The sequence below is a fragment of the Scyliorhinus torazame genome, chromosome 7 (assembly GCF_047496885.1).
Source record: "Scyliorhinus torazame isolate Kashiwa2021f chromosome 7, sScyTor2.1, whole genome shotgun sequence".
NCBI classification, from domain to species: domain Eukaryota; kingdom Metazoa; phylum Chordata; class Chondrichthyes; order Carcharhiniformes; family Scyliorhinidae; genus Scyliorhinus; species Scyliorhinus torazame.
The window spans coordinates 99,502,514-99,527,296 of NC_092713.1; the positions used below are offsets into that span (position 1 = coordinate 99,502,514).

At 46.4% G+C, this 24,783-nt stretch overlaps 1 protein-coding gene across 4 annotated transcripts in view; it reads right to left on the bottom strand.

Annotated features, from left to right (window-relative positions):
• Positions 1 to 1,083: 1,083 nt before the first annotated feature.
• The window catches only part of LOC140427309 (ubiquitin-conjugating enzyme E2 U-like), an 87,315-nt gene continuing 63,615 nt past the window's right edge, over positions 1,084 to 24,783 (bottom strand). For 3 of the 4 annotated variants that reach the window (XM_072512872.1, XM_072512869.1, XM_072512874.1), the window contains 4 exons: positions 21,170 to 21,255; positions 18,284 to 18,371; positions 13,793 to 13,911; positions 1,084 to 1,427 (listed from right to left, as the gene is read on the bottom strand). In XM_072512872.1, the coding sequence (XP_072368973.1) occupies positions 1,273 to 1,427; positions 13,793 to 13,911; positions 18,284 to 18,371; positions 21,170 to 21,255 (448 nt within the window). In that variant the 3' untranslated portion in view covers positions 1,084 to 1,272. The remainder of the gene's footprint in view (positions 1,428 to 13,792; positions 13,912 to 18,283; positions 18,372 to 21,169; positions 21,256 to 24,783) is intronic. The other variant, XM_072512873.1, reaches the window with a different exon arrangement.

Genomic DNA, 24,783 nt, shown 5'->3' on the forward strand with positions numbered 1-24,783 from the left:
AGTCCAAAAACACCGCCACAAGCAGGAGCTACCAAATGTGCGATCTCTCACAACATGGCCACCACCAGAAGTCAATATGATAAATGTTTTAAGCCCTGGTATCACACGAGTGAATCTGAGATGTACACTTTTTAAGCCAACATGAGGTTTCGACCAAAATACTGAATGCAGTGGAGGAAATATTTTGTAGCCATTTTTTGAAGTCATGGTTCAAAGGAAGGTCACCGTCTCATTTTCCTTGCTAGATCGCTTATCCCATCCAAAAATGGATGACTGCATTAAGGAAAATCCAGGTTGGAAAAGGTAAATTTTCAAATTTGTCTTTATAAAGAAAGGATGGGACAGGTAGACAGAAAGATTTTTTCTAGTAGTTGAGGTTTCAAGAACAATGCGCCAAGATACAAGATTAAATGTATGAGATTTACGACAGAAAGTAGGAGAAACTTTCAAGGTTAAAATCTGAAAGCTCGCAGAGATCAGAAATTAAACATGTAACCTTCTGGACTGTATGACTGAGTTACATACGAACTCTACAACTTGAGGTTTGAACTGAAATATTTTCACTAGAGAAAATGAAGATTGAGAAAATAAATGATCCTGGTCATCATGCTATCATTTTTCATGGTATACAAGATGATAAAAGGTATGGATAAAATAGACGTGGAGTGGATACTTCCTCTTGTGGGGCATTCTAGAATGAGAAGTTTTAGTCTTAGGATAAGTGGTAGCAAATTTAAAATGTGGTTGAGGAGAAACTACTTCACCCAAAGGGTTGTGAATCTGTGGTATTTGCTACCCCAAAGTGCAGTGGATGCTGGGTAAATTTAAGTAGGAGTTAAACAGATTTTTCATTGGTAATGGGTTGAAGGGTTATGAAGAATGGGCAGGACGGTGGAGTAGAGGCCAGGATGAGATCAGCCATGATCGAATGGCGGAGCAGACTCGATGGGCCAAATGTCCTAATTCTGCTCCTATATCTTATGAACTTATGGTATTGAGATACCTGGAATTGTTTTGAGAAATATCTGATGGCAAAATGTCAATAGTAGTGAAAACAAATTAAATTCAGCAATGCAAACATGCTTACTTCAAAAAATTGAGAACATTTATTTCACAATCTGGAAATAAAGTTATGTTCCCGGATAATGACTTTTGGATATTATTTGAGGAACTCCGAGTTATTGCAGCATTGAAGAGTCCGTTATATCTTTCAAATTAATTTCATGACAGATTTGAGGGCCATGAATGAGTTGAATGTTGAGATCTTTTTCCTTAATCATCTTCAAGATCATCTATGTTGAGCCCAGTTGTCCAGTCAATTAAACTGTCTACTTCCTTGTTCCACTCTTCCTCCTCTTGAGTATTGGTATTGGGTCGCTTTCTCGTGATGCTGGTCGGCAGATTCAGGATTATTGAATTTGAATCTTCTACAGTAAAGCAAATAGGACAATATACCAATGTATGACATATAACCATCCAGAGTTGAATAATCTGACACTCAAAAACTTTACACTTGATTACCTTCGAGAGTCTGAACAAATTTTGGAGTTCTTATTATTTTACTTCTAATTCTTTTCCTCCTTTTCCGACAGCTCGGGCTGTCACTGGTAACAGCTACACATGAGCCAAGTGCCCCTGATCATCATATCTGAACTGAAACAGCGGATGCTGTCAGTCTGGAGAGCATCAGTATCAAACCTGATTCCCTCCTCACGATGTATATCGAGATGCCGGCGTTGGACTGGGGTGAGCACAGTAAGAAGTCTTACAACACCAGGTTAAAGTCCAAAAGGTTTGTTTCAAATCACTAGCTTTCGGAGCACTGCTCCTTCCTCAGGTGAATCTGAGGAAGGAGCAGTGCTCCGAAAGCTAGTGATTTGAAACAAACCTGTTGGACTTTAACATGGTGTTGTAAGACTTCTTACGATGTATATACAGACACACTTTCCAGCAGAAATGCTGAGTTTAGCTGTAGTGTCCTTACCGGGGATCTGGGGACACCGGTTCGAATCCCAACATGTCAGGTGATGGAATTTAAACCATTAAAATGGAATTAAAAGTCTAATGATGACCATCTGGTTCTCTAATATCCTTTAGGGAAGGAAATCTGCCACCCTTACCTCGTCTGGCCCACATGTGACTCCAGACCCACAGCAATGTGGTTGACTCTTAAATGCCCTCTGAAATGGCCTAGCAAGCCACTCAGTTGTATTGAACCTCTACAAAAACACAAAAAAGGAATGAAACCGGACGGACCACGCAGCACTGAAATAGGCACCGGAAATAACAACGTTAAACCCAACCCTGCCGACCCTGTAAAGACCTCCTTACTAACATCTGGGGGCTTGTGCCAAAGTTGGGAGAGATGTCTCACAGACTAGTTTTTAAAAAAATATATATATTTTATTCAAAATTTTGTGGCCAAACATAACAGTACATAGTTTTTCTTTTGAACAACAACAAAGCAATATAAATAACCGTGGCCAATTTTAAACAAATAAATAAATAATATATAAACAAAAGCAAAAACAAAACCAAGTGGCAACTGCCTTGTCAAAAATAGTTACTCTCCAAAGATACAATCCAACAATCCAATATACATTACCAATAACAAGTGTCTATACATACACAATGACATCCCTGAGAGTCCGTCCGGTTCCTCCCCCCTCCCCTCCCCCCTGGGTTGCTGCTGTTGTCTTCTTCTTTTCCATTCCCTCTATCTTTCTGTGAGGTAGTCGACAAACCGTTGCCACCGCCTGGTGAACCCCTGAGCCGAACCTCTTAATACGAACTTGATCCGTTCTAACTTTATAAACCCTGCCATGTTGTTTATCCAGGTCTCCACACCCGGGGGTTTGGCTTCCTTCCACATTAACAATATCCTGCGCCGGGTTACTCGGGACGCAGAGGCCAAAACATCAGCCTCTCTCGCCTCCTGCACTCCCGGCTCCTCTGCAACCCCGAATATAGCCAACCCCCAGCTTGGTTCGACCCGGACCCCCACCACCTTCGAAAGCACCTTTGCCACCCCCACCCAGAACCCCTGTAGTGCCGGGCATGACCAGAACATGTGGGTGTGATTCGCTGGGCTTCTCGAGCATCTCACACACCTATCCTCTACCCCAAAAAATCTACTGAGCCGTGCTCCAGTCAAATGCGCCCCGTGTAGAACCTTGAATTGTATCAGGCTGAGCCTGGCACACGAGGACGATGAGTTTACCCTACGTAGGGCGTCAGCCCACAGCCCCTCCTCAATCTCCTCCCCCAGCTCTTCTTCCCATTTCCCTTTCAGCTCATCTACCATGATCTCCCCCTCGTCCCTCATTTCCCTATATATGCCCGACACCTTACCATCCCCCACCCATGTCTCTGAGATCACTCTATCCTGCACATCCTGCGTCGGGAGCTGCGGAAATTCCCTCACCTGTTGCCTCGCGAAAGCCCTCAGTTGCACATACCGAAATGCATTCCCTTGGGGCAACCCATATTTTTCCGTCAGCGCACCCAGACTCGCAAACGTCCCATCTACGAACAGATCTCTCAATTGTACTACCCCAGCTCTTTGCCATGCTCCAAATCCCCCATCCATTCTCCCCGGAACAAACCTATGCTTATTTCTTATCGGGGACCGCACCGAGGCTCCTGTCTTTCCCCTATGCCGTCTCCACTGCCCCCAAATTTTCAATGTAGCCACCACCACCGTGCTTGTGGTGTATTTCTTCGGTGAGAACGGCAACGGTGCCGTCACCATTGCTTGTAGGCTAGTCCCCCTGCAGGACGCCCTCTCCAATCTCTTCCACGCCGCTCCCTCCCCTTCTCCCATCCACTTACACACCATTGAAACATTGGCGGCCCAGTAATAGTCGTTTAGGCTCGGTAGCGCCAACCCCCCCCATCCCTGCTACGCTGCAAAAATCCCCTCCTCACTCTCGGGGTCTTCCCGGCCCACACAAAACTCATAATACTCTTCTCGATTCTCTTGAAAAAAGCCTTCGTGACCACCACCGGGAGGCACTGGAACACAAAAAGGAATCTCGGGAGGACCACCATTTTAACCGCCTGCACCCTACCTGCCAGTGACAGGGACACCATGTCCCATCTCTTAAAGTCCTCCTCCATCTGTTCCACCAACCGTGTTAAATTCAGCCTGTGTAATGTACCCCAATTCTTGGCTATCTGGATCCCCAAGTACCGGAAGTCCCCTGTTACCCACCTCAACGGCAAATCCTCTATTTCCCTGCTCTGCTCCCCTGGATGCATCACGGACAACTCACTTTTCCCCATGTTCAATTTATACCCTGAAAAATTCCCAAACTCCCCAAGTATCCGCATTATCTCTGGGATCCCCTCCGCCGGGTCCGCCACATACAACAACAAATCATCCGCATACAGAGATACCTGGTGTTCTTCTCCTCCCCTGAGTACTCCCCTCCACTTCCTGGAACCCCTCAATGCTATGGCCAGGGGCTCAATCGCCAGTGCAAACAATAACGGGGACAGAGGACATCCCTGCCTCGTCCCACTATGGAGCCGAAAATAATCAGACCCCCGTCCATTCGTGACCACGCTCGCCATCGGGGCCCTATACAGCAACTGTACCCACCTGATATACCCATCTCCAAAGCCAAATCGCCTCAGCACCTCCCACAAATAATCCCACTCCACTCTATCAAATGCTTTCTCGGCATCCATCGCCACCACTATCTCCGCTTCTCCCTCTGGTGGGGGCATCATCATTACCCCTAACAACCTCCGTATATTTGTGTTCAGCTGTCTCCCCTTCACAAACCCAGTTTGGTCCTCATGAACCACCCCCGGGACACAATCCTCTATCCTCGTTGCCATTACCTTGGCCAGAATCTTAGCATCCACATTCAGGAGGGAAATGGGCCTATAGGACCCGCATTGCAGCGGGTCTTTTTCCTTCTTTAGGAGGAGCGATATCGATGCCTCTAACATAGTCGGGGGCAGCTGCCCCCCTTTCCCTAGCCTCATTAAAGGTTCTCATCAGTAGCGGGGCCAGCAAGTCCATATATTTCTTATAAAATTCCACTGGGAATCCGTCTGGTCCCGGGGCCTTCCCCGCCTGCATGCTTCCAATCCCTTTCACTACTTCCTCCGTCTCAATCTGTGCTCCCAGTTCCGCCCTCTCCTGCTCCTCCACCTCAGGAAATTCCAGCTGATCCAGAAAGCACATCATTCTCTCCTTCCCTTCCGGGGGCTGAGCTTCATATAATCTTTCATAAAATGCCTTGAACACTCCATTCACTCTCTCCGCTCCCCGCTCCATCTCTCCCTCCTCATCTCTCACCCCCCCTATCTCCCTCGCTGCTCCCCTTTTCCTCAGTTGGTGGGCCAGCAACCTGCTTGCCTTCTCCCCATATTCGTACTGTACACCCTGTGCCTTCCTCCATTGTGCCTCTGCATTACCCGTAGTCAACAAGTCAAATTCTACATGTAGCCTTTGCCTTTCCCTGTACAGTCTCTCCTCCGGTGCCTCCGCATATTGTCTGTCCACCCTCAAAAGTTCTTTCAACAACCGCTCCCTTTCCCTACCCTCCTGCTTTCCTTTATGTGCCCTGATAGATATCAGCTCCCCTCTAACCACAGCCTTCAACGCCTCCCAGACCACTCCCACCTGAACCTCCCCATTGTCATTGAGTTCCAAGTACCTTTCAATACACCCCCTCACCCTTAAACACACCCCCTCATCTGCCAATAATCCCATGTCCATTCTCCAGGGTGGGTGCTGTTCTTTTTCCTTCCCTATCTCCAGGTACTCCCAATGTGGAACGTGGTCCGAAATAGCTATAGCCGTGTACTCTGTCCCCGTCACCTTCGGGATCAGTGCCCTTCCCAAAACAAAAAAGTCTATCCGTGAATAGACTTTGTGGACATAGGAGAAAAACGAAAACTCCTTACTCCTAGGTCTACTAAATCTCCAGGGGTCTACTCCTCCCATCTGCTCCATAAAGTCCTTGAGCACCCTAGCTGCAGCCGGCCTCCTTCCAGTCCTGGACCTCGATCTGTCCAGCCCTGGGTCCAGCACCGTATTAAAATCTGCACCCATTACCAACTTTCCCGCCTCTAGGTCCGGGATGCGTCCCAACATACGCCTCATAAAATTGGCATCATCCCAGTTCGGGGCATATACGTTCACTAAAACCACCGCCTCCCCTTGCAGTCTGCCACTCACCATCACGTATCTGCCCCCACTATCCGCCACTATGATCTTTGCCTCAAACATTACCCGCTTCCCCACTAATATAGCCACCCCCCTGTTTTTTGCGTCTAGCCCCAAATGAAACACCTGCCCCACCCATCCTTTGCGAAGTCTGACCTGGTCTATCAATTTCAGATGAGTCTCCTGCAGCATAACCACATCTGCCTTAAGTTTTTTTTAGGTGTGCGAGTACCCGTGCCCTCTTAATCGGCCCGTTCAGCCCTCTCACATTCCACGTGATCAGCCAGGTTGGAGGGCTCTTTACCCCCCCCCCCCCCCCGTCGACTAGCCATCTCCTTTTTCAATCCAGCTCCTCACCCGGTTCCCACGTAGCCGTATCTCCCCTCAACGGCGCCCTCCCGCCCCGACCACCCCACCCCATACCAGCTCCCCCTTCTCCCCAGCAGCAGCAACCCAGTTAAGGCCTCCCCCACCGCTAGCGTAATTGCACCCCCCATGTTGCTCCCAGAAGTCAGCAAACTCTGGCCGACCTCGGCTTCCCCCGTGACCTCGGCCCCCACTGTGCCAGGCCCCCTCCTTCCTGTTTCCCTGTTCCCGCCATGATTACCATAGCGCGGGAACAAAGCCTGCGCTTCCCATTTGGCTCCGCCCCCAATGGCCGGCGCCCCCAGCTCCTCATCCTCCCTCCCCCACGACATGGGGAAGAGAGAAAAGTTACAGGGTCGCAGGATTAACAACTTGGGAAATCATCTCTTCCCCCATTTCCTCCCCCCCTTCACCCCACATAGTCACCCCACCACTTTGTCCCAAACGTTCTTTTTCTAGCCCGCTTATTCCAGATTCTCCTCGACAATATATGTCCACGCCTCTTCTGCCGTTTCAAAGTAGTGGTGTTTCCCTTGATGTGTGACCCACAGTCTTGCCGGCTGCAGCTTTCCAAATTTAACCTTCCTTTTGTTAAATCAGCACCGCCTTGGCCTGATTAAAGCTTGCCCTCCTTCTCGCCACCTCCGCACTCCAATCTTGATATACGCGGATCACTGCGTTCTCCCACCTACTGCTCCGAGTTTTCTTTGCCCATCTGAGGACCATCTCTCTGTCCTTATATCGGAGAAATCTCACCACTATGGCTCGAGGAATTTCTCCAGCCCTCGGTCTTCGCGCCATAACTTGATCTTCGCGCCATAACTCGATAAGCTCCCTCCACCTCCAACGGGCCCGTCAGGGCCTCCGATCCCATTAACGAGTGAAGCATCGTGCTCACATATGCCCCGACGTCCGCCCCTTCTGTACCTTCGGGAAGACCAAGAATCCTTAAGTTCTTCCTCCTCGCATTATTCTCCAACACCTCCAGCCTTTCCACACACTTTTTGTGTTGTGCCTCGTGCATCTCTGTCTTCACCACCAGGCCCTGTATTTCGTCCTCATTCTCAGCAGCCTTTGTCTTCACGATCCGAAGCTCCTGCTCCTGGGTCTTTTGTCCTCCTTTAGCCCTTCAATTGCCTGTAATATCGGGGCCAACAGCTCCTTCATCTCCTTTTTAAGTTCTTCCACGCAGCGCCGCAGGAATTCTTGTTGGTCAGGGCCCCATATTAAACTGCCTCCTTCCGACGCCATCTTGCTTTGTGCTTGCCTTCCTGGCCGCTGCTCTAGAGGATCCACCGCAATACGGCCACTTTCCTCTCCTTTTTCCATCCGTGTCCAGGGGGTATTCCCTTCTGGTTTACCGTGTTTTTAGCCGTTAAAATTGCCGTTGGGGCTCCTATTAAGAGCCCAAAAGTCCGTTCCACCGGGAGCTGCCGAAACAATGCGACTTAGCTGGTCATCGCCGCACCCGGAAGTTCCTCTCACAGACTAGTTAAGTAACAGCCTGACATAGTCATACTCACAGAATCATACCTTACAGACAATGTCCCAGACACCACTATCACCATTCCTGGGTATGTCCTGTCTCACCAGCAGGACAGATCCAGCAGAGGTGGCGGCACAGTGGTATACAGTCAAGAGAGAGTTGCCCTGGGAGTCCTCAACATCGACTCTGAACCCCATGAAATCTCATGGCTTCAGTTTAAACATGGGTAAGGAAACCTCCTGCTGATTACCACATGGTGGCCACCATCGGCTGATGAAGCTGTACTCCTCCATATTGAACACCACTTAGAGGAAGCACTGAGCATGGCAAGGGCGCAGAATATGCTCTAGGTGGGGACTTCAATGTCCATGACCAAGTGTGACTCGGTAGTACCACCACAGACTGAGCTGGTTGGGTCCTAAAGGACAACATTGCTAGACTGGAACTGCAGCAGGTGGTGAGGGAACCAACAAAAGGGAAGAACATACTTGACCTCATCCTCACCAATCTGCCTGCTGCAGATGCATCTTTCCATGACAGTATTGGTAGAAGTGACCACCGCACAGTCCTTGTGGAGACAAGGCTCGTCTTCACTCCATTGTGTTGTGCGGCACTACTACCATGCTAAATGGGATAGACTTCGAACAGATCTAGCAATTCATGACTGGGGCATTCATGAGGCGCTGTGAGCCATCAGCAGCAGCAGAATTGTATTCAACTACAATCTGCAACCTCATGGACCGGCATATCGCCCACTTTACCATTACCACCAAGCCAGGGAATCAACCCTGGTTCAATGAAGAGTGCAGGAGAGCATGCCAGGAGCAACATCAGGCAAACCGAAAAATAAGGTGTCAAACCTAGTAAAGCTACAACACAGGTCTACTTGCCAAACATCATAAGGAGCAAGTAATAGACAGAGCTAAGCGATTCCACAACAAATGCATCAGATCTAAGCTCTGTAGTCCTGCCACATCCAGCCGTGAATGGTGGTGAACAATTAAACTATTCACTGGAGGAGGAGGCTGCACAAATAACCCCAACCTCAATGATGGAGGAGCCCAGCACATATGTGCACTCACAACAATCTTCAGCCATAAGTGCTAGGTGTATGATCCACCTCGGTCTCCTCCGGATGTTCCCAGCATCACAGATGTCAGTCCTCAGCCAATAAGATTCATTCCACGTGATATCAAGAAACGCTGAAGGTACTGGATATTGCAAAGGCTATGGGCTCTGATAATATCCCGGCAATAGTACTGAAGACTTGTGCTCCAGAACTTGCCGCATTCCTAGCCAAGCTGCTCCAGTACAGCTGCAACGCTGGCATCTATCCGGCAATTTTGAAAATTACCCAGGTGCGTCCTGTACACAAGAAACAGAGCAAATGCAACCCAGTCAATTACCACTATCAATCTACTCTCCATCATCAGCAAAGCGATGGAAGGAGTCATCAACTATCAGCTATCCAACAGCACTTACTCAGCAATAACTTGCTCATGGATGCTCAGTTTGGATTCCGCCAGGCTCACTCGGCTCCTGACTCATTACAAAGAACAAAGAACAAAGAAATGTACAGCACAGGAACAGGCCCTTCGGCCCTCCAAGCCCGTGCCGACCATACTGCCCGACTAAACTACAATCTTCTACACTTCCTGGGTCCGTATCCTTCTATTCCCATCCTATTCATATATTTGTCAAGATGCCCCTTAAATGTCCCTATCGTCCCTGCCTCCACTACCTCCTCCGGTAGTGAGTTCCAGGCACCCACTACCCTCTGCGTAAAAAACTTGCCTCGTACATCTACTCTAAACTTTGCCCCTCTCACCTTAAACCTATGCCCCCTAGTAATTGACCCCTCTACCCTGGGGAAAAGCCTCTGACTATCCACTCTGTCTATGCCCCTCATAATTTTGTATACCTCTATCAGGTCGCCCCTCAACCTCCTTCGTTCCAGTGAGAACAAACCGAGTTTATTCAATCGCTCCTCATAGCTTATGCCCTCCATACCAGGCAACATTCTGGTAAATCTCTTCTGCACCCTCTCTAAAGCCTCCACATCCTTCTGGTAGTGTGGCGACCAGAATTGAACACTATACTCCAAGTGTGGCCTAACTAAGGTTCTATACAGCTGCAACATGACTTGCCAATTCTTATACTCAATGCCCCGGCCAATGAAGGCAAGCATGCCGTATGCCTTCTTGACTACCTTCTCCACCTGTGTAGCCCCTTTCAGTGATCTGTGGACCTGTACTCCTAGATCTCTTTGACTTTCAATACTCTTGAGGGTTCAGCCTTGGTTCAAACATGGACAATAGAGCTGAATGCCAGAGGTGAGATGAGAGTGGCTGTCCTTGACACCCGGGCAGCATTTGACTGTGTATGGTATCAAGGAGCCCAGGCAAAATTGGAGTCAATGGGAATCAGGGTGAAAACTCTTCGCTGGTTGGAGTCATACCTGGCACAAAGGAAGATGGTTGTTGTGGTTGAAGGTCAATCATCGCAACACCAGGACATCACTGCAGGAGTTCCTCAGGGTAGTGTCCTAGGCACAACCATCTTCAGCTGCTTCATCAATGACCTTCCTTCCATCATAAGGTCAGAAGTGGGGATGTTTGCAGGTGACTGCACAATGTTCAGCACCATTTGCAACTCCTCAGATAATGAAGCAGTCCATATCCAGCAAGATACAGCAAGATCTGGACAATATCCAGGCTTGGATTGACAAGTGGCAAGTTACATTCGCGCCACACAAATACCAGGCAATGACCAACTCCTACAAGCGAGGATCTAACCATCAGCCCTTGGCATTCAATGGCATTATCATCAGTGAATCCCCCACAATCAACATTCTGGGGGATTATCATTGATCAGAAACTGAACTGGACTAGCCAAAGGCTAGGAATCCTACGGCAATTAACTCACATCCCAAAGCCTGTCCACAGGAGTGTAATGGAATACTCCCCACTTGCCTGGACGAGTGCAGCTCCAACAACACACAAGAAGCTCGCCACCATCCAGGACAAGGCAGCTTGCTTGATTGCTCCGCTTTCTACAAATATTCAAACCCTCCACCACTGATGAACAGTGGCAACCATGTGTACCACATATAGGATGCACTGCAATAACTCACTAAGATTTCTTAGGCAGCACCTTCCAAACCCACGACCACTACCATCTAGAAGGACAAGAACCCCACCCCCTGGAAGTTCCCCTCCAAGTCGCTCACCACCCTGACTTAGAAATATATCGCCGATCCTTCACTGTCGCTGGTGCAAAATCCTGGAACTCCCTCCCTAACAGCACTGTGGGAGTACCCACACCTCAAGGACTGCAGGGGTTCAAGAAGGCAACTCACCACCACCTTCTGAAGGGTAACTAGGGATGGACAATAAATGCTGGCCTAACCAGCGACATCCACATTCCGTAAATGAACTTTAAAAACTGCTGCTCTGGCTGATAGCAATTAAATCAACATAAACTGGGAATAAAATCAGAGACAGTTTCAACACGTTTGGCAAATGCAGCAGCAAATTACATTGGGCAGAATTCTCCCATTTGGAATTAAGTCCAGAGGCAGGGATGGGAACATGGAGTGTTTCCACTGTGGAGACCGGTGGGAAACCACGCCATGGCTGGAATTCTCTGGCTGTTCGCTGGCGGCGGGATTCTCTGGTCCCACCAGCAGCACACCCCCGCCGGTGGATTTACTGGCGATGTGATGTGACTTTAATGGGAAATCCCATTGACAGCATCAGGGGCAAAGAATCCCACTGCCAGTGAATGGCGTGCCACCTCCCACTGCCAAGGAACATGCGGCTGGGAGGCTGGAGAATCCCACCCCATATCTTTGGCCCTGACCCCCAATAGTTACACAACTGGATGTTTTGTGCCATATTCCAAAGTAGGGCAAGCATGAAGGCACATATTTTGTAATTGTATCTGGGCGCCATATTGAAAAGGTGCTCAACATTACTAACCCAGTATTGAAGAAAGAGGATGGACCTCCTGAGAAAGACGATAGATCTCCAGGAACACACTGAGGCTGAGAGATGGACTTCCTCGATGACATTGAATCTGGAAGATTCAGAGGCTACTTCCACCCACTATTCTGGTGCTATTCTCGTGTCCAGGGTTGCTGGTAGCACCCATTCTGAACTCAGAGGCAACCCCAGACATTGTTCAGATGAGTGTTGACATATGCAAACCATGCTGTTCCAGACGTGTTTAGGACTGGTGTCCTTCACATTGGCGTTGAGAAAAATTGGACATGGATGGAAGATTCCGATTGGGGCTTCATCTGCATCCAATAGCAAATCAGTTTTATGTGAGCCTCCAGTGGGTTTCCCAATCCAACATAGTGGGCACTAATGGAAGGTACCGTGGAAAGTTCACGCAGCATAAAACCGATTTTTGCACTCCCATCCAATTATTGAACCTGTTGCCGAGGCCATGGAAAAAGCCTGCTTATTGTGTCCAAAGAGAAAGAAAAATACATGACAGTGGAGGGCATGGTGTGGGTGTGTTTTCCTGCAGGAGTGGCCCTTGAATAGGGTGCCCAAATAAGAGGACTTCCCCAGCAAAGGCTGCTCGCAAGCTACCCGGTATAACACCACCTCCACTTATCCACACGCAGCGGCAGGTTGTGGCCCTTATTTGGTCACTTTACCCAGAAAACGGAAAGGCCGAACCCCAGCCTATACCACCCCAACTTAATTGGGAAGGCAATGGGCTCTCCAGCCTGTGCTTTTCAACCCAATTAAATGCCTGCTCCTGGGCAGGAAGGGTGGGACCGTGGAGTCGGAAGGCATTAAATACCATCTACTATTGGAGTTTCACAATAGAAGTAGACCTCATCCCTCACTTAATATCCACACCTGTGCACTTTCTAGAAGAGGACTGAATGGTAATGGTAGAAGCAGAAACACGGCTGCTTTTTTTATGCCTAGATTAGGAACACAATTAGTTGTCGTGATCATCTCAACTGAAGCTGGATAACTCACTACAAACTAGCAATTGAACTTAGGCAGATCCTGCTCTGTATGCTTCAGTGTCATACTTGGCAATGGACCCATCAGGGAGTTTACATTCTATACAGTTGTACTGTCTTTTAATGCCAATTCATGAAATGAGAGGAGTTTCTCGTTCAAATGATATCCAGTAACGTTTGCTATGGGTGTGACTGCTGTTCATATTGGGTTCAGGTATGAGGCTCAGGGAAGTTCATCAAGCTACCAGCTACCTTTTAAAAACAGGCTGTCACATTTAAGAGTAGCCAATTGGACAAAATACCATAGTTCTGCAAGCTCCTGTGGCACGATTCCACAGCATATATCAGTGTCTTCAAAAGAATTGGAAGGACCTGGTGGAGTGGAGAAGAAAATCATCCCATTACTGAGAGACAATGGCCGGTATTCCCCGGCCATTGCAAGTCACTTTTCCTGCTGGCAGCACACCCCCGCCCCCGGGTTTCCCGGCGGCGTGGGGTGGCTTCAATGTAAAATTCCACTGACAAGTGGCAGGAGTATAGAAGCCAGCGAATGGCACGCCGCTGAGATCCATGTGGCTGGGGGACTGGAGAATCCAGTCCAGTACATATCTTCTCACCTAGGGATCTAGCACTATAAATAGGCTACAGCTGTTCAAAGAGTCTGATCACCACCATCTTTTCATGGACAATTTGTGATGGCCAACAAATGCTAGCCTAGCCAGTGACACCAACATCCCATGAAAGAGTTTAAAAAAAAAAAAATCACCTAAGGGTTTATCCATAATGTAACTCCTCTTCATGCGATCGATTCGCTCCAGTTTCTGGTCCAATGTTATTTGCCTTTTCCTTTTTTTCCCAAATACTCCATACATCACATCATTGAACCTGCAAACAACATGACACAAAAGCACTCTGTTTGTATCTCGCAGTTAGTTGTTCACTGTGATTCTAAATCTTCAGAGATTTTTTAGTCAAGGAAAAGCCAGCCACAGGAACATGAGTCACAGTGCCTTGTTCAGGCATCTGGCTGGAAGAAATAGACTGGAATATATCTGAATGTATCTGATGCCTCTGTGCAGCCAGATGTCCTAATTGATACCTTTCCTGCAATAATACCATTATAACATATAGTATGATATGGAGATGCCGGCGTTGGATTGGGGTGGGCACAGTAAGAAGTCTTACAACACCAGGTTCAAGTCCAACAGGATTGTTTGGAATCACTAGCTTTCGGAGAGCAGCTCCTTCATCAAGTGAGTGGGCACTGCTCACTTCATCACTCACTTGAAGGAGCTGCGCTCCGAAAGCTAGTGATTCCAAACAAACCTGTTGGACTTCAACCGAGTGTTGTAAGAACGTGTAGTATTGAATTGAGCTTGTTTTAGAACTATTTTGTCTCCAATTATATGCTGGCCCTTTGTTTAGAGGTAACATTAATATAGATGACACTCTAAATCATACCACTGGAGGCAAAAAACACCACCTCCATGATGGCTATTATCCCTACTTGGAAAAATATTGTTGTTCTAGTTGTGATGAATGTAGGAAATGTTTATATATATTATGTCTGTTGCAGTAATGTTATTAAAAGACCTTAGGTTAATGTATCCAGATTATGGGTGCGATGCGGGGTGAAGCCTCTCATGGGCTTCCCGACAGCCACGATGCTTTGTGGGATCCACCCAAGTCCTGCTAGGTGTCGCGATCAGGAACTCACCAACAATGGGCGAGACCAAATTTTGCTTGTGTAAGTAGGCCTTAAACCTACTTCAGACCTACTTACCTGGTATCTGCCGGCCTCCCGGGATCTATTGCCCTCCCCAGGGTGGCTGCAGCCATGGGTTGTTCAGTACTGGTCCACACAAATGTGGACAAGGCGGAACGGCAACTGGGAGGGGGGGGGGGGCTCTCCCAGGCCACCAGAGACCCCTAGGTGGCTAGGGATAGTGCAGGGCGGCCCACTGGCACTCCCTCCTGGAATGTGGGAATCTTCGTACTGCCAGGCTGGCACTTTGGCACTGCCACCCTGACATTGCCAAGGTCCTCAGGCCAATGGTCAGGGCTCAAGGGGGCAATGCCCATGAAAATATGGTGGAGGGTGGCATTAAGGGGGGGGCAGGGCTGGTAAGAAGGGGCCTCTGGGATGTTGGGGGTGGGTGATGGGTGGGGTCTTGTAATAGGGGGCCTGAAGAGGGCGGGGCCCAGGGACCCCATAGTGGAGTGTCCTCGCTTCGGGGTGGGGGGGTTAGGTAATGCCCATGTAAGTGTGGAGTGACATTGCCCATGGATGGGGGGATCCACAAGCTCACTTAGAGGTCAGGGCACCCTTTCAAAATGGCGGTCCGATTTCAGAGTTCAGCCCCCAAGTAATGAAAACTTTGAGAAACAATAATTTGGGACAAAGTTAAATAGCATTTGGAAAAATATGGGTTAATAAACGAATGTAAACACAGAACTGTTTGCGTTTAACTAATTTGTTTAAGTTATTTGATGAAGTACCAGGGAGGGCTGATGAGGGTAGTATGGTTCAGATTGCATAATAGACCACAGGGCAGAAAGCAGAGAACAGTGGTAAGCAGTTGCTTTTCAGACTAAAGAGAAGTTTGTAGTGGTGTACCCAGGAATCAGTATTGGAATCACTGCTCTTTTTTGATATATATTAATGACCTGAGCTTGGGAATATAGGGCATAATTAAAAAAATTGCAGATGACACAAAACTCAGACATGTAGCCAATATTGAGGATGATAACAGACTACGGGACAAAGGCAGACTGGTGAAATAACCAACACATGATAGATGAAATTTAATGCAGAGAGGTGCAAAGTGTCATCTAGGCCCTGCACTCAAGAGGTAAATGACCACGGCTAACGTTGGAGGCTAGCAGCTTAACCCGACTCCTAAAAATGCTCCTCCCATGGAGGGGTGCACTACATTAAGGTTTAGAAATACTACTTACATCATCACTAAGGGAAAAGCATGGAGGCACTAATTAGGCAGGATATATATATATGTTTTGTAGTGAAACGCAGCTTTGGTCTCTGAATGCCAACTGGGAGAGCAGTAAGTGACTGCCACAATATCAGGTGGCTGTAACAATAATTGTGCAATTAGTAGCTAATCCATAGCAAATAAGACTGCAAAGAAAACTGAATGGTGGGAGTATGGTAAAATTAATGAAAACAATTATTAATTACACTTGTTTAGGGCATTTGACCCACTCACTTGCTGTCGAGCTCCATTGTTGCTTCTTTTTTTACTCACTGTTGTCCTGTCACTCTCCTGCCCCAATTCCCTCCTGATCTTTCACTTTTATTTATTTTTTTAAAAAAAATTTAGAGTGCCCAACTCATTTTTTCCAATTAAGGGGTAATTTTGGTGTGGCCAATCCACCTATCCTGCACATCTTTGGGTTGTGGGGGCGAAACCCACGCAAACATGGGGAGAATGCGCAAACTCCACACGGACAGTGACCCTAAGCCGGGATCGAACCTGAGACCTCAGCGCCGTGAGGCAACAGTGCTATCCACTGTGCCACCATGCTGCCCTCTTTCACTTTTATTTTAATCCCTCAATCTGTTGCTTAAGTACACAGCGATAATCCAAGATCGTTTGATGAGATTACAATTGCATTGCAGAGTCCCACTGGAGTAGTAAAAGAGCGGTAGCAATGATTCAACATGCCCATCATAATCTGCCCTCTGCCTTGGATGGTGGTGCCAGCTTTATTTTAGTGCTGATGAGGTGATGTACCTAATTGGCCATTGCTTGATGGCAGTTAACTTGGTCCAAGGCCTTTTATAAAGGACAAATAGGTTGAATAGAGAGATTAGGTAAACCAGAAACTATTGATTGCGCAATATGAAGGAATGGAGTTCTTTTTGAGATTAGAAGAGGCAGTGAGTCCAACAATGTCAACTCAGATTGGAGTTTGCAAAAATAAGAGATGGCACTTTTTGACTCCACATATGAGAAACATAAAAAAATCCGGATTTCCTCAGAAGTTCTGCTGGACTGTTGCCATAATCACAGAGGATTCTATCACAGGACAGCATGGAATCGGTTGACATCAGTTGTATGTTTTAATCATCCTTTTTTAAAATTAAAAAAAATAAATTTAGAGTACCTAATTATTTTTTTTTCCAATTTAGTGCGGCCAATCCACCTAACCTGCACATCTTTGGGTTGTGGGGCGAAACTCACGCAGACACGGGGAGAATGTGCAAACTCCACACGGACAGTGACCCAGAGCCGGGAGTCGAACCCGGGTCCTCAGCACTGTAGGCAGCAGTGCTAACCACTACACCACGACCACCCACTTAATCATCCTTTGAAGGAATGGATGTTGAGTGGAGATGATGGCTCTTATGAAAGGAAACAAATTAGGTACCATATAAATGCAATTCCCCTTTTTTCTGTATTATTTCTGGCTGTACATACTGATTTAAATGAGGAAGGAAAATGGTAGCTGAAAGCGATTTGATTAATTATTTAAGTGATTTAACTAGTTAGTTTGTGGCGGTATATGTACCAAAGGCAAGGCTTCTTATAAATACTAGCATATGAGGGCAGACAATGCTTTCTTGTGTCATGCCATGAGGGTAGAAGCTCCTGAAGCTTTGTGTATCCTTTCATCCAAATGAGCTGATCTCACACAATAATGTGAAATTAGAATATGTAAATATTTTTGTCATACTCGTGCCATGTTGTGCATGACATGCTGAGTATGCCATGTGAGTCAGGGACATAATGACTGTTGGCTACAGCTAATAAAGGACTGCTAGCTGCCCCATCTGTTCGAAACCAAAAAATCCTAACTGGAGCAGTAAGGAAAAATGGAGATGTACCAAGCTGAGTGAGGACTGTTCAGCAGCACTTTTGTTTCATTTTCAGTTCGGCTTTCTTTGAAGCATCCATTCCAAACAGATGCTGAACTGGCATGCTGCTCAGTAATTTCAGCCATATCATATGGAAACCTCTCATTTGCAGCTGATTTAGAGTTTTACAAGGCCTCAGACAATTGTTGCACAGGCTTCTAGTGTTTTTAGTGCTTTGTGCTTTCATTGCTTCCACACTAGAACATTTCAGGTCAGTGTTCACAGTGGCATGGGTCCCTTGCAGCTAAAATACAATAGTGCTTCAGACAGTATCATCAATACCCTGGCTTTGTTATACAAGACTGGCTGTCTATATAACCTCCTATAGGTGTGTACCTGTACAGTCAGGTGCTAAGTTATTGAACTCAGATGAATACGCACTCTTTATTCTGTGCTTCAATCTCTTTTTCTAAGTCCTCTTTTCCCAGTCCATTATATAATGCTTGAAGATTGGGATAGGTCACTGGCACTGTAACAAAGGTGCAAAAAAAAAATCACTGATTTGTTTGTTCCGCATAGCTTTTACTGGTTTAACAAATTGGAGAGCTATAATGCTGTCATCATATCTCTTGATGAGCAGTTTTCCCGATGGGTACACAAGAGGATGGAATTTATTCTTATGCAACATAAAAAGTAAGCATTGTGGAGAGTTGGGAAGACCTTTCAACATTCGATAAATTAAAACTCCTTAACATAACTTTTTTACTTGCCTTCCCTTTCCAGATAAGTGTTGTGAAAACAGAAATTGCTGAAAATACTCAGCAGGTCAGGCAACATCTTTGGAGAGGGAAACAATTAACGTTTCAGGCGATGACCTTTCAACAGAACTGGGAAAAGTTAGAAATGTCCTGGTTTTAAGTATGTGAAGGGAGTGGGGTGTGGTGATAGGGTCAGAGACAGGAGAGATTAAATGCAGAATAATTAACAGCTGCATTCTGAAAGTTGAAAAGGAGAAAAGGAAGAGAGCAAAACAAAACCAACAGGACACCCGGTGGCTGCTTGTGAGAGGAGGTCGCACGTTAGGTAGCTCCTGCTAGAGTCGGATTTTTGGTACTCTCTACCCGTTTTTTGGGGGACAAATCATAAGAACATTTGTCCCCAATGAGACTTAATTGGTGAAGAATGACCACGAGCCAACTATAAAGCTGCGGGAAGAAAGAATTTGAATGCTAGCATTGTCGAGCATTGTGAAAGGTGCGCTGGCAGGGAAGATGGCAGAGTCAAGCTGGTCGGGTGGGACTGCCTTTATTACGGTCTATACACTGATGGAGGTGATGGCAGTGGAATTTGAACGTCAGTTTAATAAGCACTTTGAATGGCAAGGGAGGGAGATATTGGAATCGCTCAAGCATTCAGTGGAGGATCTGTTGGCCTGGAAGAATAGGAGGTGGTGCGGGAGCAGGGTGAGGTGCTGAAGGGAGTGCAGGAGGCATTGCCGAGGCACAGTGACCAGCTTGCCTCGCTAGAAGCAGAAGGTAAAAGTGTTCCTTCTTTTCGCCTGTGCACAAGATCTACTCTAGGATCGATTTTTAAAAATGGGGAAGGCGATGTTGCTGGGGGTAAGGAATGCAGAGTATTCAGCAATTGCTATTTTCGACCATGCTCTGCATGTTGGAGAGAGGGCAGGCCCAGCAGCCGGCGTGGAGTTTGGATGTTGGGCTGCTCGGGGATCTGGGGATCTGTGTGAGGATGGCTCAGGTGCTGGACGTGTACATAAGGTTTAATAAGAATGGGGAGGTCACGCCCTTGGTGCTGTGGGATGCTCTGAAGGCGGTGGTGAGGGGGTAAGCGATTGCTTACCGGGTGCCAGTGGATAGGGAAGGAGCGCCTGCTGCTGGTGAATGAGATATTGGAGGTGGATGAGAAATATTCGGAGGACCCGACTCTGGAGTTCTTGGCAAGCAGTAAGCTGCTACAGGGACAGTTTGGTGACAATGAATAAAGCAGTGCAGCAGTTGAGATGGGCAAAGGGGGTAGTTTATGAGTCTGGGGAAAAGGAAAGCCGCCTGTTGGCATGCCAGTTGAGGCAGCAGGTGGTGTCCCGGGAAATTGTTGAGGTTCGAATGAGGGGGTGGGGAGCTGGTGTCGGCAACAGAGGAGGTGAATAAGTGTTTGGGGCGTTCTATAAGAACGGCTCGGAGCCGCTAGGGGTTGGCTCAATATGGTGGAGGTTTTGCAGGGATTGGCGTGTCACAGGCTGGAGGAGGAGGATCAGGAAGGGTTGAAGAAGCCTTTGGAGATAAAGGAAGTTAGGAATGCGATTGGGAGAATGCAGCCGGGGAAGGCACCAGGGCCAGATAGGTTCCCGGTGGAGTTTTATAAGAAGTATGCAGATCGGGTGGTGCCGTTATTGGTGGAGTCATTTGAGGATTCGGTGGTCCGGGGGTCGCTCGCAGAGATGCTGAGTCAAGCATCCATCACACTCCCATTGAAAAAGGACAAGGACCCAGTGGAGCGTGGGTCATACCGACCAATCTCATTGTTGAATATTGATGCAAACATTTTGGCGAAGGTGCTGCCACTCAGGTTGGAGGAGTGTCTCCACAGGTTGTTGGGGGAGGATCAAACGGGTTTCATTAAGGGTAGGTGATTGTCTTCCAAAGTGCGGCGCGTGCTACGATTCTTCGACAAATGGTAAATTATAAGTTATTTTGAAACCTTTCCTCTGGAACCAAGAGTTTCAGGAATGAGTCCTCCACCAATTCCACAGGCTTTGCAATAACTATTCCCCTTCGAAGCTCAATCTGTCCTTTCCTTCCAGAACTTACCTAAAATATAGTTTTGCATTGTGTACCCAGAACAATTGGCAACTAGGGTTGAACCTGTCCCAAACTCATTGCAGATTTAACTCTTATAACCAGCAGACACACTCTAGGCTGAATTCAAGTACAGGCCCTAGATGTATAATAATCTTTATTAGTGTCACAAGTAGGCTTATATTAACAATGCAATGAAGTTACTGTGAAAATCCCCTAGTCGCCACACTCCGGCACCTGTTCGGGTACACAGAGGGAGAATTCAGAATGTCCAGTGCACCCAACAGCATGTCTTTCAGGACTTGTGGGAGGAAACCGGAGGAAACCCACGCAGACATGGGGAGACCAGGCAGACAGTGACCCAAGCTGGGAATCGAACCCGGGTCCCTGGTGCTGTGAAGCAGCAGTGCTAACCACTGTGCTACCGATAAGGAGGCACACTAACCCACTACATCACCCAATTCCATGCTACATTTTCTCAAGGTGACTAAGGAGGAGGCTTATTACGTACTTTGATCTTTGCAGCTCTCAGTTGCTTTTGACGTGGCAATTTCACTCCAGGCCTTGTGATAATCAGCAAATGCGATCCTTTTAATTCTATAGTAAAGCATAATTATTTATGTTAATTATAAGAAAAGCTTAACCACTCTCCTACAGGTACACACTTATTAAAATGAGGCATTTTACATGCAAGGGCTAATAGATGAGGATAAAAAATCTAGCCCGGTCCTGCTTTTATGATTGATTAGGAAGTAAATGCTCACAGAAATGCTCCTATAAAAAAGGTTCAAGGCAACTAAAAAATGGGAATCTGACTGACATGGGCAGACAAAAGTCGCAGAATAACACAGATCTCTTGCTCTTTGATTTTATATTTATTTCCTCCTTCCCTTCTGAATGCTGGATTCGAGGTTGGTTCCTAGTCACCAGAAGCACTCTAGTAACCCTGCTAAGCAGCTATTCTTCAAGTATGATCCTTGACAATGAATAGCTTTTCAATGGGGTTGGAGAAGTGTCCAAAGTTAAAAGGATGCGTTCCAGATGGAGTGGCAGTCCTTTTGGGAGAGAATTCCAGAGGATAAGGATGCAGTGGCTGAATTATCAGCCTCCAATGAAGAAACAGGGAGTGAGAAAGAAGCAATGATGCAGAGTCAGAGGAATAGAGAAACATTGGTGTGAAACAATGAAGAGATTTGAAGGTGAGAATCAAGGTCTTCAAACTGATTTGCAAGGGCCACGAGACAGGGGCTGGTTTAGCGCAGTGCTAAATCTCTGGCTTTTAAAGCAGACCAAGGAAGGCCAGCAGCACGGTTCAATTCCCGTACCAGTCTTCCCGAACAGGCGCCGGAATGTGGCAACTAGGGGCTTTTCACAATAACTTCATTTGAAGCCTACTTGTGACAATAAGCGATTTTCATTTTTTTTCATTGGCAGAGATGATGAGTAAGAGAAGTTTGGAGAAAGAAACACAGTCCCATAAGAAAGGACAGCTGGAATACAAGAGGGGGCAAATTGGCCAAAGAGCAATTTCCCCTACCCCTCAGAGATCATCTAAATCACAATAACTATGGTTTGAACATCCTGATCTGTATGCCTAAATTCCGTTCTACACTGTATTTATCCAGGTCACCAGAGCTTCTATTGAGATATTTTTTAAATCCAAACTGAGAAAATGCAGGACATGAGTGAAATTAATTGCTTTTGATCGTCTATTCAATGCCATGAATTAGCCGAGTCATTGTGCAATACAATGTTAAGAAATGGATTGTGCACACAATTGTTTCCTCAATTTTAGCTGGTCGTTTCAGAGGGAGGAAAGGAAAATCAGAAGGGTCAGTACAGCCGGCCCACTTGCATCTTTCAGTGGCCTGTCTTAAACAGCATTTTACAGAATGAGAAGACTAGGTTGGTTCCTTGTCCTCTTGGTTGGGAAAAACACAAGATCAGGAAGTCACAGGTTTGTCAGTGGGAGCTTGAAAAACTAGATCGATATTCATTTGAAAAAAAGTTTGACATATGGCTTAGCTTGATAATTAAATGCATCACATGCTGTGGTACTCATAGAATCATAGAATTTACAGTGCAGAAGGAGGCCATTCGGCCCATTGAGTCTGCACCGGCCCTTGGAAAGAGCACCCTACCCAAGCCCACACCTCCACCCTATCCCCGTAACCCAATATCCCCACCCGACCTTTTTGGACACTAAGGGCAATTTAGCATGGCCAATCCACCTAACCTGCACATCTTTGGACTGTGGGAGGAAACCGGAGCACCCGGAGAAAACCCACGCAGGCACGGGGAGAACGTGCAGACTCCACACAGACAGTAACCCAAGCCGGGAATCGAACCTGGAATCCTGGAGCTGTACTAACCACTGTGCTACCGTGCTGCCCAGTATTGAGCCATAAATTCAAGGAAGGTCCCAAATACCCAAGGTGTTGAATCGTTGGAAATACACTCAGATTTTGGTGCTTAAAAGGGTTAACACACAAACACTTTCCAATGATTCTATTTCGTACAGATCACAACTAACCCCAAGCAACAATTTAAATGGAGGCAGAGACAGCAGAAAGGGTCTGAAAGGCTCTTAGGATTGACTGAAATTTGAGATATTAAAGGAAAAGCCATTGAGTCTTAGTTATAACAAACAGATGGAGACACTTTTCAGAAGCTTTTGAAAATGATATATATATATATATATATATATATATAAAGATAACAGTATACAGATCACATAGGTGCGCAGTTCTGAAAAGATTATTGAGAACCTGATACTGAAATCAGACAGTTTAAATAAATACCAGACCATTTTCACAAAACAAAGTTTGGTCAACCTTCCTAACATTCAAGTGAGGAGAATTTCAGCATACTGTACTCATTCCTTTCCAAAGGGAACTTGATGAATATTAGATTAAAAATGGGTCATATTTTGCCGTAAAAATAATGGTGAAGTTTAAATTGTACAGCAACATCTGGTGTGCACATGTGCAGCTATATGCAGAAATCAGTAAGTTGCTGCCCAAGATGCCCTGCCTATCCAAAAGCTAGCTGAGAGACATATCATTGAAATTTATGCATGGATATTAAATTGTGGCACTTATATGATTGATACCCACTAAATGCAATAGAAAATGTTTGGGCTTGTTCTGTCCAAAACATGTAGATGATTAACGCATGATATGTCCTGATTGCTAAAAAAAAAACCTCTCTGGTGCTGAAAATTAACTTTTACAATTGAGTCACTTTCCTTCAAATTTTAATTATTGTTGGAGATTAGATTTTTAACAATACTATTTCTTCCGGGTTCTTTTATTTTTCTCTTAAACACATTTTCCCTCCTATGATTTAGCTTTCTTTTTATAAAAAATAATTTAGAGTACCCAATTAATTTTTTCCAATTAAGGGGCAATCCACCTAGCCTGCAGATCTTTTTGGGTTGTGGGGGTGAAACGCACTCAAACACAGGCAGAATGTGCAAACTCCACACGGACAGTGACCTAGAGCCGGGATCGAACCTGGGACCTCGGCGCCGTGTGGCAGCAGGGCTAACCCACTGCGCCACCGTGCTGCCCTTATTTTGCTTTCTTTACATGATTTGACATTGAATTAAATATTCTAACCTATACTTTCTGGTACAGACTCTGGGCTCCTCATTAACAATTCTTCAATTTGATTCTTTAGGGAAATGTACAGTTGCTTAACCTGTTCTTACAGGTCCCAGACCTAAAGAGGAAGCTGTGCTGAAATAGCTTTGTAATCACAGAAAGTTCCAGTGCCATGTCCCATAGAATGTTTGTGGTTAATGTAATGAATGGCTACTGCCATTCTCGTCCGCTCATCACAAAACCCAGCCCATTGTAGTTGATTGGGCAGCAGGTGATGTGCTACTATTGGCCTCTGTGATCCTGGCCTAAAGAGGAGAAATTCTACTCCTGTAATGATAGCTATCCAATAATCTGTTTCTATCCAATAACCTGTGCTAAGGACAGACAATTGGACATCAGTTAATAGTAAGAGTCAAATAGTAAGGAAACAGTCATTGTGTAAACTGTAACACATGAAGAATAATCACTTGTTTGAGGCAACAGAAGATTTTTGATCCAAATGGATAATGACTCACTGCCT